Source organism: Ambystoma mexicanum, chromosome 10, assembly GCF_040938575.1.
Source record: "Ambystoma mexicanum isolate Mex_15411 chromosome 10, UKY_AmexF1_1, whole genome shotgun sequence".
NCBI lineage: Eukaryota > Metazoa > Chordata > Amphibia > Caudata > Ambystomatidae > Ambystoma > Ambystoma mexicanum.
This window is the reverse complement of record NC_090932.1, coordinates 544,312,590-544,326,101: the sequence shown is the minus strand read 5'-3', so window position 1 is coordinate 544,326,101 and position 13,512 is coordinate 544,312,590. Positions and strand designations below refer to the sequence as shown.

Here is a 13,512-nt window from a genome sequence, read left to right as displayed (position 1 = left end):
AGCTAATTTTGTAGCACTTCCAATTTTGGCAGATATAGAAATGGAGACCTAGGTGTAGGTAAAGTGATTTTCCCATGGTGAAAGTACCCTCTAGTAAACAGTCTGGAGGTCGGCCACTCCCAATGAATGAAATACCTGGTAGTTGTCTCAGATCCAGATTTTTTCTATGGTGGTAGCAGCGTTTATGGTTTATATACTGCTCTGCCACTTTCAGAGTAATTGAAAGTAAGGGAAAGACAGATTATGTGGCCGTTGTGGAAGGGACTATCTGGAAACAGTGGCTATATCTGTTGTGAAATTCAGACTTTATGTAAAGTCGTCGGTCAACAGTATGTGGAGACAACCTTTCATTTGTATAATCCTGAACAATTGAAAGGTATGCCAGCCGTTACACATAACACAAAGAGCTCAATGAATGGACACATTACATTCTATGTTTATATACACTTCGTATTCGAACAATAGTGCATGCAACCACTGCTAATATTTGTGCTGTCATTTGGTTAGGTGGAGATGACTGTGCCCTGTTGGCTGCATGCCTTCTAAACACAATTCGCCATGTGTGCTGCCCTCTGTTCTTTTACAGCTCTCCCTTATCATAGTATGGCAAAGCAGTCACCTTATCTAGAAACGGTGTTGATTAGCTGATCTTTGATAGTGAAGTGTATTTGACTTTAGGAAAAACATGTCCATTTTTAGTTTTGGCTAATAGTCAGTGCTTCAGTGCCACATAGAAGCCTACATTATTGCATTGGAATACAATTAGGAGGGAAATTACATGAGAGGAAGAACAAACAGCGGTGTTGTGGAGTTATTTAACCACGCATTGACGACCCATTGTCATGCTAATTCATTGGACCATATTCACCCACTACCTGCCCATCCTGTCCAAAACACATCCTCCTGGGATCTCTTTGAGGCAGCTCTTTCAATCAGTAACATCAAAATTGGGCATTCCAGTGTTATTTCTAAGCAGTTTGACTAATTGAAGCTGTAAACACACTATTAGTGTACTATAAATGTCTTAACCAAGTGTGCCTTTGGCTACTTTATTTGTTTCTGTTCCTTGCACTGATATCCTGTTAAAAACAATAATTGGCAAAGTAAACCGTTTTGTCGACTACATAGGTATCAGATAAGCATTTGCCAGGTACTGCAATCTTATGCCAGGTAATTGGACCATTGTTCAGCTGTTGCCACCTTATTGCCAGGTCTGGCAAATGCCTATCCTGGGCCTACACAAAAGTTAAAATTGGTGGCTTTGCCAATGTTTGCATTAGATGAATCAGCAGCAGCTATTTGCTTTGTAGAGAAAGCATACTGATGTTAAATTTCAAGACAATGGCGAAAAGGCCCCAATCAAGAATGTCCAAATCCAGGATGGAAGCCCCAAACCAATTGCCTGCCTCTATATCTGAATTAGCACCTAACAACAACTCACACACCAGGAGCAATAGCCCTGAACCAATCACCAGCACCCATGCGAGGAACCATTCTGACCCTGTTATCAATCCTAACTGGGAGCAGCCTCATCAACCTTCACCAAACTGAAACAACCCTTAACCAGTCACTAACTCCCAAATCTGATGAATCCTCTGAACAGGGTTGATTTAGTATGAATTATTTTAATTGGGACCCTTTAAGGATGTCAGATCATTTTAAAGGTTGTATTTGAATATAAACGTAAGCACATTTTCCCAGACCAGGGTCATGTTTCTGCGACCCTCAGTCCATGGTAAATGATTTTGTTGTTCCTGAGCTCTCTGCTCCCTGCGCTGTACCCCAGGCGCAATGCGCCACTCATCTATGGCCCTGAAAGGGGCGGTGTGTTCCGTGCACAATGTTTTGGTTTCGTTGACAGCAGTTCATTCTGAGTCTTTCATTGTGAACCCATCCTCTGAACCCTGTCCATTTTTGAATTACCTTCTCATGGGAGACACCCCTGTGACACCAGGATTGATTCTTTCGTGTCCCATCATATTGCCAAGCTCCCCCACTTCCTGCTTCTTGAAGCAGCCCCTCTCTGTTCACACCCCTATAGGACCCCCAAAATGTTTTGCCACAGACAGAAGGTTGTGGGATAATAACCCATTCCCATATGCCATTTTCCTCTAAGCTAAATTAAGTTTTCCCTCCATCCAGATTTTGCTAGAGTAGGGTTGTTCTTTTGAGAAAATAGAGGAATCAGGTATTTGACGAAAGCACAGCCAATGCCAGTTCTGCAGGTTCCTGTTCTAAGGCGATTCTCAATGTTTATAGTATTTCAGTATTGTCCAGCGTTGCTTGAAGGTGGTATATTGTCTGTGCACTGAACGCCTCAGCGATCAATAGAACATCTGTATGCACTTCTGAAATGACCTGGGATTACTTCAGGTGGAGGAAAGGTCAACCTTTGCTTTCTGATGATATGCTTCCAGTTTGGTAGGTGCCTCTGATGGAGATGAAAGGTTGTGGCTTATCTCTCGCGAATCACGAAAAAGAACATGCTCTTCAGGATGCGTCCAAAGTTGCAAACGATGGAGACAAGCCAATGGAAGTGCCGTTGGGGCTCCGTGTTTACCACGCATTTGGTGATGTCCGTCTGAGGAAGAAAGCAGAATATATTTTAGAAGAGAAACAATGGCAGATTCGAGTTCAAATTGTATTGTCCTTCATTCCTTCACACCTTTCACTACACATGACTTTCTGGAAAAAATCAGAACTTCTTTCTGGAAAAAGCATTCAACCTAGTGTTAATTTTCAGTAGCTAGTTCCTCGAACTCCATTGCAGGTGCAGACTATTTTCGATGGTAGAAAATTGGATTGTTCTGCATAATGATCTAGCGCAGTATTAATGATAGTTCAGTGGTTAATTCTATGTCAAGACACAGAGGCTCGTATTATGAACTGGAGCAGCATTAATCAAACAACTTTACATCATAAAAAATAAACACATTAATAACGACATTTCCCATGAAGTCTTTTGATGTGAGTTTCATTCTTTTGATGTCCATGAAAAATCAAAACATGTGATTCCACCAATCATCACCTACAATGTCCTTTATCCTCTTCAACACTCCCGAGTCCTTCCTCTTTCTTTGCTGCTCGGGCAGTCAGTTAAGTACCTAGCGTTATGTTATTGTCAATTGATATTTACAGTGGCTTGTTTGTATAAGGTTAAGATAACGTGATATATGCGACAGCGCGTGCAGCGTGTTAACAAGGTTGTCAGAGCATATCCGCAAGTTTAGGAATAAGAAAGGAATTCGAACGCGATGGGTTCCGGCGAATGCGTGAATGATAGAGGACACTGCTGTCACTGAAGTTTGAGGAGCACAACGGTGACTCGTCAATTACTTCCTGTAGGAGGAGAGTTAGCCGAAATAGCTGGAGCGAAGAGTGGAAAGAGATTAGATTTAGCAGAGTGTAATAGATCAAAGGAAGATCTCAAGGCGACGCAAAGGAGCGTGCAGGGTGATAAGTAGGTCTTGTTGGACCTGGTAAAGAGCGAATTAACGCTACAATAGTGCCACCTTGTGGCCAAATACAGCACCACAGCCCTTTTGAAGCAGAAAAGGAGCTTTGCATCACGCAAATTAAGAGATATTATCTGCCCTTTTAAGATGGGTACAGGCCCAAGACACCTGGATTTGCATACAGTGGCATTACTGTCCCCTATATCTTTTCATGTCCAGCTCAAGCGAGGAAAGCAGTGCGAAAGTGAGCCAGAAAAGATTGCACCCTGGCATGGGAGAGATTCTGCATCACACACTGAGTCAATCCTTAGGGCACAGTTCCCAACATCTGGCAGTCATGAAGGAGTGGCTCAATTTCTCCAGAGGAATAGAGGAGCTGAAGGGGATAAGGGGTACAGGAAAGGATAAAGGGGGAAGGAAAAAATCCTGTAAAGCCGAGAAAGAGTAAGGGCAAAAGCAAGCCTACAAGCCGAAAAAGAAAACAACAGAAATGGCGTGATGATACCTCTGATAGCTCAGAGGGGTATGAAGAGGATGAGTGGGATAGCCCATCATCAGAAGAGGTAGAGGTGATATCTTTGGAAGAAGAAGATAGAGCTCCTAAGAAAAAGCAAACCGAGGACAAAGAGGGGGAAGGAGACGAGTTTGATCCAGATGCACTCATTCACCCAAGGTACTCAGAATGGAAACCACCGTCCAAGATTGCGGCTAACATAAAAAAAAGGTTAAGAACACAGCTGGCCAAGGAAGTCAGAAACAAACTGAGGGCCGAGAGCCCAAGGATGCACCTGCCAAAATGGATCGCAGAAACTCCGGACATTGATGACCGCATGGTCACGTTCATGGGAAGGTATGTGAAGGACATGAAGAAAGGTTTGGACAGATCCTGGCGATCGTATCAAGATAAGATGCTAGATGTGATTGGACCACTTACAAAGATTATGGAATTGGCAGAAGAGGCAAAAGGTAAAAACGAGCTTATCGACCCAAATATATTATCGGGTTGGGCCCAGAGAACTATCTGCTTATTAGGAAATGCCAACAGTGCGATTATGGAAGAAAGGAGAAGGTCAATTCTAGTAAAAATTGAGCCAGTTGGCCACCTCGGAGGCAGCAGCTACAGCAAAAGGGAAGCTATTTGGGGATGCCTCTATAAACACAATAAGCCAACTCCTACGTGGCGATTGACACGGACAAGCCTCTCTGAAGAGGCTATTTGGCAGATGTGTTTTTGACAGGGCTGCAAGCGATAGGAGCCGCTCCGCCAGCTGTTTCAATAATAACAGGTTCCAAGGGGACAGATACCAATGGAAACAAGATGAAAGAAAGCCAAATCCATTCTTCCCTTCGAGAGGAAGAGGCAGAGGGCGAGGGTGGAGACACACCGGAAGTCAACAGCAGCCTAACACAGGTGAGGAGAAATGCGCAAGCGCAAGAAATCCAAATCCATAGTCCTGCAGTAGGGGGGAGAGTAGCGAAATGTGTAGAGAAATGGAGATGGATTTCATCAGATGCTTGGGTTTTAGACACTGTACAGGGTTTCCACATAGATTGAATAGACACACCAAATCAAGAAAGATGGCCGAAATTATTAAGGCTCAGCACAGCAGACGAAGAATTACTAAACACAGAGATAAGAGAATTAGCACAGAAAGATGCTATAGGACTAGTAAGATAAACAAGGGACAGCTTCATAAGCAACATATTTTTAGTGAGAGGCCATCACAAGACAAGGCTGATAATAAATTCAAGAGAACTGAATACGTTCGTAGTTTACAGACACTTCAAAATGGAGGGCATACCCTTGCTGCGAGATATTTTACAACAAGGGGACTGACTTGCGAGAATAGATCTCAAGGACGGTTATCTAACCATACCCATGGCAGCAGAACAACAAAGGTTCCTGAGGTTTTGTTGGCAGGGACAAGTTTGGGAATTCACCTGCTTACCATTCGGGCTAGCATTAGCACCTTGGTGTTTCACAAAAGTAATGAAGCCGGTAGTGACTTTCCTCGGGGAGAGAGGGATCAGGATAATCATATATCTGGACGACGTTTGTATAATGTGCCAGGATAAAACGCTGATCAGGGATAAAACAGATCTTACGATAGAGCTGTTACAACAACTGGGTTTTTTAATAAACTGGGAGAAGTCGTGTATGCAGCCAGTACAGAGAATGGAATTTCGGGGTTTCAGATTAGACACAGTTCAGGGAACGTTAAACCTTCCTCTGAGCAAGGTGAATGACATAAAGAAAGAGATTTGGAAACAGATTATCAGTAGCGACGATATCTCTGAGGGAACTAGCGAGAATAGTGGGACGCCTAGTGTCATCAATACAGGCAATATTCCCGGGAGCCCCACATTACATGGGCCCTTCGGAGGCTGAAAATCCAGCACCTCAGGTGGGGAGCATCATACGAGCAAAGGATACCCCTGTTTATAGAGGCAAAAGAAATACTGCAATGGTGGTTGCAGCACATGGATGCCTGGAATGGAAGGGCAACTTTTGGCTCATCCCCGGACGTAGTGATAGAGTCCGATGCTAGCAGATGGGGATGGGGAGCCAGATGTGGAGATCTGTTGACAGGGGGCAGATGATCAGAAGACAAATAAAATCTCTGCATAAACTGCTTGAAGCTTCTAGCAGGATCCTTTGCAGTAAAATTCTGGACACAGGAGAGAGCACGATGGGCAACGTGTCAGCAGTTCGTTATATAAACAGACTGGGAGGCACGAAATCGAGGATGCTTGCGGTGCTAGTGAAGGAATTTTGGCACTTGTACCTACAGAGAGGGACATCAGTGACGGCTGAATACTTACCAATAAGTCAGAATGAGATAGCAGACTGGAACTCCAGATTCTTTAGGGATGCCAGCGACTGGAAGCTGGACAAGAAGGTCTTCCAGGAATTGATGGAGAGATGGGGTCCATGCAGGACAGTCCTCTTTGCATCGAGGCTGAACAAGCAACTTGCTTGGTTTTTCAGCTAGAGACCGGACCCGGAGGGGGAAGCGATAGGCGCTTTCCTACAACAGTGGGGTACGGGCAAAGAATATGCATTCCCTCCCTTCTTGATGATTGCGAGGACTCTAGCGCAGGCGAGGAGACCGCATGTATCCATGATACTGATTACGCCGGATTGGAGGGGTCAAGCATAGTTCCCAGACGTGCTGGAGATGACTTACGACAATCCTAACGCACTGCCGAGATAAGATTCCATAGTGAGAGATCCCACAGGGAAAGGACACCCTCTAGTGAAGTCAGGCAGCCTCAGCTACATTGCATGGGCAATTTCAGGAGAGCCTGGTTTAGGCCTGGATTATTGGAAGAGGCTGAACAGATTATTGACGAGGCTTGGGCACCTGGGACCAAGAAGGCATATAGAACATCCTGGTCAGGTTGACACAGTTGGTGTGTGGCAAGGGACATACATCCCTCGAGAACAGATGTACAGGTAGTTAATTAAAGGACACCGAAGAATTGAATGGGTTAGCCATGGCGGAACATCCTTTAGTTTGCAAACTGTTGAAAGGGGTGAGAATAATTAGACCTCCAAATATGATCACCTATGGGATATAGACAAACTCTTGAAGATGTTTTTTATCAATGCCAGACAATGATGAACTATCTAGGAGGACTTTATCAGCCAAGTTGACTATGTTATTATGTTTACTGTCATGCAAGAGGGTCTCAGATGTAAAGGCTTTAGAGATTGATAGGAAGTCATTATCTCATCAGGGCGTTACCTTTGATATACTGAGGAGAAATAAGACATGGATGAGATCAATTTCATATCAGGCATTGCCAGGACAACCAAAATTATGTTCAGTGAGATGCATTTCAGAATATGAGTCTATGACCAGGGGAAGGAGACCCCCAGGGGTAAACCAGTTACTCATAGCCCTAAGGAAGCTGTTTGGGGCAGTAGCGACGGCCACGTTAGCAAGATGGATTAGATGGGTGATGACACAGGCTGGAGTAGACACAGATTCATACGGGGCTCACTCAGTGAGAGGAGCAATAGCCTCGAAGGCTTTCCTATCAGGAGCCAGATTAGAAGACATTATGAAGGCAGCAGACTGGTCGAATGAATCGACATTTAAAACCTTTTATTTTAAGCCAGTGAAAGGAATAGCTACGTTGGTGATAAGTTAGCTTTATACAAGCATAATACGAGCCTCCTTGTCTTGACATAGAATTCAGATTTTCCACACATTCGTTACAGAAAGTCATAATTCTATTAAAGACACAGAGGCAAAGGATTATCCCACCCAGTAATCGAGATTGTAAAATATGAATGTACTTCTTTCTGTGAAGAAAATGTTATAAAAAGTAGATATTGTGTCAAAAGCATATGGAAAAGTTTTCATGTCGATTACCCACCCTGGGGACACTAGTCTGAAATATGGTTTGTGTTTCAGGTTCTATGGCGGAGAATACATCAAATGGTTCATGAAGTCATGGTTCATGGGATGCAACAGTGTTTAACGGTTGGGACGCAAGGTTGACTTAAAGTTTGACACAGACAAAGAAAGAGGAAGGACTCAAGAGTGTTGAAGAGGATACAGGATATTGTAGGTGATGATTGGTGGAAGGAATCAGGTGTTTTGTTATTTCGTGGACATCAAAAGAATGAAACTCACATACAAGAAACTTCATGGGAAATGTAGTTTTGAATGTGTTTATTTTTTGATGATGCAAAGTTGTTGATTAATGCTGCTCGAGTTTGAGTAAAGAATTGAGAAGCATAATCCTTCGCCTCTGTGTCTTTCATAGAATTATGACTTTCTGTAACCAACGTGTGGAAAATCTGAATTATGCATATATTACAATCTTTAATTGAATGGGCCCTTGAAGGCAGTATTACAACTCCATACTGCATGAGAACATATTGAAGTGCTGATTGAAAACTGCAAATACATTCATCATCATCTACAACTTTGTTGTCAATGGCAAACGTTCTTACAAAACAATATGGCATATTTCACATATAATGAAACAAATGCTAGAATAATTTTTTGACACATTCATTAATTTAGAATAATCCTGGCTTGTGTAGCAAACACCAGAAAAGTTATGGTGGATTTGAAAAGGTTTGAAAAAAACATTCCAACTACACTGTGAAAGTAGAGCTAAGTCACACCTGCCACAGTGCCACCCAACAGCCATTAGTGAAAGTGCACTTTCATTTCAGAGCCACATAAACAAAGCATTGTGGAAATGCAAAATAGTCCCAATGCAAGCCTTTATCTCCCGGAAATTGTCTTTGTCTTATAGGGCAGTGCTATTTTCTGCAAACGCGGGTCTGAACTGCAGGTGAACTGCTTTTCTGCCTTCCAAAAATACTTGACTACTACTACTCATATCTTTGTGGTCACTAGTTACATTTGGCAAATCATAGCAAGACCTCTGCCATTAAAACATTGCTGCCTTTACAAAGATTGCCTTTAGCCACTCATCATGCAATTCCTTATAATGTGGAAAACAAAGGAAAAGATGCACCATTCTCATGGGATATTATCATTATAATAGTTATTTCATCACACACTTAATATTGGGGATCAGTTTCTAAGCTCCAGCCCGGGATTCAAACCTGTGTTGCTATGTGTTGCCTTGCTACCAAGCCAAACACCTTGCCCCTGAGCTATCCTTCCAGATATAGTGGTCGATGTGCATAGAGGACCTCCTCAACACCCATTTCACATCTACAGTTCAATCCTAGTAATTCCAAAGGACCCAATCGAAGTTGTAAGAGCAAGAACTGGGCAGTGAACCTCAATTATGATCTATTACAGGGCCTAATTCACAGAAGCGTTTTATAATGGTAAACCCCCATTGGAAAATGTTCTATGAATTAGGCCCATAGTCTTCTCTACCTGGCTTTAAGGTCTGCCTTGCTTAGTCAAAAAAAGGCTACCCCTGGATAGTGCCCACAAGCTTCTGTCATGACTTGTTAACTTGCTGCAGTAAATGAGTGCTACTTCCACAAGAGCTATGTCCTATGTTCACCCTCACAAAACAACCTTTCACATATCTGAATCATGGTAGACAGTGTGCTCAATGCATGGCCAGAACTTCTCAAATATATTCTCCAAAGAGGATGACCACTGAATTAAGCCAACGCATTTATATGTGCACCTTTCTCTGTAGACATCACTCTAATTCGTATTTTAGTGGGATAATTGGGGATACCTTTTATCAATCTTAGAAACACCCTTTAAAAAGATTTTTCGGCCACACACGAAAAATACTCTTTCGGCTCCTACAGGGCCAACAAAAGAACCTTCACCTGAAAAGCTTCCCCTGTGGCATCAATATATTGAGCAGAGAAAGCAGTGTTAAACATAAGGATCCCTTCAGCCACCTGATTAATGGTCAGAGAACTTTTATCTAAAAGTTATGACCATTTACATCATAGGTTTCTTCCACCACAGTGCAGCAGGTGAGTGTCCTGAAACATGCGGCCCCCTTGGCCTGTTTGTTCAGTCATGTTCGGCCCCTGATGTACCCCCATGCCCCTTTGAGCCCCTCGATACCGTTCCCCGCTCCCACTTCCCCCTTCCACTCTCCTCCCGGCCAGCACCCGCAACCTGATTGGCTGAAATATCGTTGGTGCGGAGGCCTATGGCCCGCACTGCTCCATGCTTGCATTCTTCCACCACGGTGCAGCAGGTGAGTGTCCTGAAACATGCAGCCCCCTTGGCCTGTTTGCTCAGTCATTTTCGGCCCCTGATAGTCCCCCATGCCCCTTGAGCCGCCTCGATACCGTTCCCCGCTCCCACTTCCCTCTTCCACCCTCCTCCTGCCTCCTGGCCAGCACCCGTGACCTGATTGGCTGTAATATCGTTGGTGCGGAGGCCTATGGCCCGCACTGTTCCATGCTTGCATTCTTCCACCATGGTGCAGCAGGTGAGTTTCCTGAAACATACGGCCCCCTTGGCCTTTTTGCTCAGTCATTTTCGGCCCCTGATGGTCCCCCATGCCCCTTGAGCCCCCTTGAAACCGTTCTCCGCTCCCACTTCCCCCTTCCTCCCTCCTCTCGCCTCCCGGCCAGCACCCGCGACCTCATTGGCTGTTATATCGTTGGTGCGTAGGCCTATGTCCCGCACTGCTCCGTGTTTGCATTTTTCCACCACGTTGCAGCAGGTGAGTGTCCTGAAACATGCGGCCCCCTTGCCTGTTTGCTCAGTCATTTTCGGCCCCTGATGGTCCTCCATGTATCTTTGAGCCTCTCGATACTGTTCCCCGCTCCCACTTCCCCCTTCCACCCTCCTCCCGCCTCCCGGCCAGCACCCGCGACCTGATTGGCTGAAATATCGTTGGTGTGGGGGCCTATGGCCCGCACTGCTCCGTGCTGCATTCTTCCACCACGGTGCAGCAGGTGAGTGTCCTGAAACATGCGGCCCCCTTGGCCTGTTTGCTCAGTCCTTTTCGGCCACTGATGGTCCCCCATTCCCCTTTGAGCCCCTCGATACCGTTCCCCGCTCCCACCTCCCCTTCCACCCGCCTCCCGGCCAGCCCCGTGACCTGATTGGCTGAAATATCGTTGGTGCGGAGGCCTATGGCCCGCACTGCTCCATGCTTGCATTCTTCCACCACGGTGCAGCAGGTGAGTGTCCTGAAACATGCAGCCCCCTTGGCCTGTTTGCTCAGTCATTTTCGGCCCTTGATGGTCCCCCGTGCCCCTTGAACCCCGTCGATACCGTTCCCCGGTCCCACATCCCACTTCCACTCTCCTCCCGGCCAGCACACTTGACCTGATTGGCTGAAATATCGTTGGTGCGGAGGTCTATGGTCCGCACTGCTCCATGCTTGCATTCTTCCACCACGGTGCAGCAGGTGAGTGTCCTGAAACATGCGGCCCCCTTTGCCTGTTTGCTCAGTCATTCTCAGCCCCTGATGGTCCCCCATGCCGCTTGAGCCCCCTCGATACCATTCCCCGCTCCCACTTCCCCATTCCACCCTCCTCCCGCCTCCCGGCCAGCACCTGCGACCTGATTGGATGTAATATCATTGGTGCGGTAGCCTATGGCCCGCACTGCTCCGTGCTTGCATTCTTCCACCACGGTGCAGCAGGTGAGTGTCTGAAACATGCGGCCCCCTGCCTGTTTGCTCAGTCATTTTCTGCCCCTGATGGTCCCCCATGCCCCTTTGAGCCTCTCGACACCATTCCCCGCTCCCACATCCCCCTTCCACCCTCCTCCCGCCTCCCAGCCAGCACCCGTGACCTGATTGGCTGAAATATCATTGGTGCGGGCCTATGACCCGCACTGCTCCATGCTTGCATTCTTCCACCACGGTGCAGCAGGTGAGTGTCCTGAAACATGCGGCCCCCTTACCTGTTTGCTCGGTCATTTTCGGCCCCTGATGGTCCCCCATGCCCCTTTGAGCCCCTTGATACCGTTCCCCACTCCCACTTCTCCCTTCCACCCTCTTCCAGCTTCCCGGCCAGTACCCGTGACCTGATTGGCTGCAATATCGTTGGTGCGGAGGCCTATGGCCCGCACTGCTCCATGCTTGCATTCTTCCACCACGGTACAGCAGGTGAGTGTCCTGAAACATGCGGCCCCCTTGGCCTGTTTGCTCAGTCCTTTTCGGCCACTGATGGTCCCCCATTCCCCTTTGAGCCCCTCGATACCGTTCCCCGCTCCCACCTCCCCTTCCACCCGCCTCCCGACCAGCCCCGTGACCTGATTGGCTGAAATATCGTTGGTGCGGAGGTCTATGGTCCACACTGCTCCATGCTTGCATTCTTCCACCACGGTGCAGCAGGTGAGTGTCCTGAAACATGCGGCCCCCTTTGCCTGTTTGCTCAGTCATTCTCAGCCCCTGATGGTCCCCCATGCCGCTTGAGCCCCCTCGATACCATTCCCCGCTCCCACTTCCCCATTCCACCCTCCTCCCGCCTCCCGGCCAGCACCTGCGACCTGATTGGATGTAATATCATTGGTGCGGAAGCCTATGGCCCGCACTGCTCCGTGCTTGCATTCTTCCACCACGGTGCAGCAGGTGAGTGCCCTGAAACATGCGGCCCCCTGCCTGTTTGCTCAGTCATTTTCTGCCCCTGATGGTCCCCCATGCTCCTTTGAGCCTCTCGATACCATTCCCCGCTCCCACATCCCCCTTCCACCCGCCTCCCGCCTCCCAGCCATCACCTGTGACCTGATTGGCTGAAATATCGTTGGTGCGGGCCTATGGCCCGCACTGCTCCATGCTTGCATTCTTCCACCACGGTGCAGCAGGTGAGTGTCCTGAAACATGCGGCCCCCTTGGCCTGTTTGCTCAGTCATTTTCAGCCCCTGATGGTCCCCCATAACCCTTTGAGCCCCTCGATACCTTTCCCCGCTCCCACTTGCCCCTTCCACCCTCCTCCCACCTCCCGGCCAGCACCCGTGACCTGATTGGCTGAAATATCGTTAGTGCGGGGCCTATGGCCCGCACTGCTCCATGCTTGCATTCTTCCACCACGGTGCAGCAGGTGAGTGTCCTGAAACATGCGGCCCCCTTACCTGTTTGCTCAGTCATTTTTGCCCCTGATGGTCCCCCATGCCCCTTTGAGCCCCTTGATACCGTTCCCCACTCCCACTTCTCCCTTCCACCCTCTTCCAGCTTCCCGGCCAGTACCCGTGACCTGATTGGCTGAAATATCGTTAGTGCGGGGCCTATGGCCCGCACTGCTCCATGCTTGCATTCTTCCACCACGGTGCAGCAGGTGAGTGTCCTGAAACATGCGGCCCCCTTACCTGTTTGCTCAGTCATTTTTGCCCCTGATGGTCCCCCATGCCCCTTTGAGCCCCTTGATACCGTTCCCCACTCCCACTTCTCCCTTCCACCCTCTTCCAGCTTCCCGGCCAGTACCCGTGACCTGATTGGATGAAATATCGTTGGTGCGGGGCCTATGGCCCGCACTGTTCTATGCTTGCATTCTTCCACCACGGTGCAGCAGGTGAGTGTCCTGAAACATGCGGCCACCTTGGCCTGTTTGCTCAGTCATTTTTGGCCCCTGATGGTCCCCCATGCTCCTTGAGCCTCCTCGATACCGTTCCCCGCTGCC

The 13,512-nt window shown here is 47.5% G+C and overlaps 1 protein-coding gene across 1 annotated transcript in view; it reads right to left on the bottom strand.

The window, feature by feature from the left end:
* Positions 1–420: 420 nt before the first annotated feature.
* BOK (BCL2 family apoptosis regulator BOK) overlaps positions 421–13,512 on the bottom strand; it is a 657,860-nt gene continuing 644,768 nt past the window's right edge. Inside the window, exon 4 of the mRNA XM_069618118.1 lies at positions 421–2,581. Within this exon, the coding sequence (XP_069474219.1) occupies positions 2,456–2,581 (126 nt within the window). The 3' untranslated portion in view covers positions 421–2,455. The remainder of the gene's footprint in view (positions 2,582–13,512) is intronic.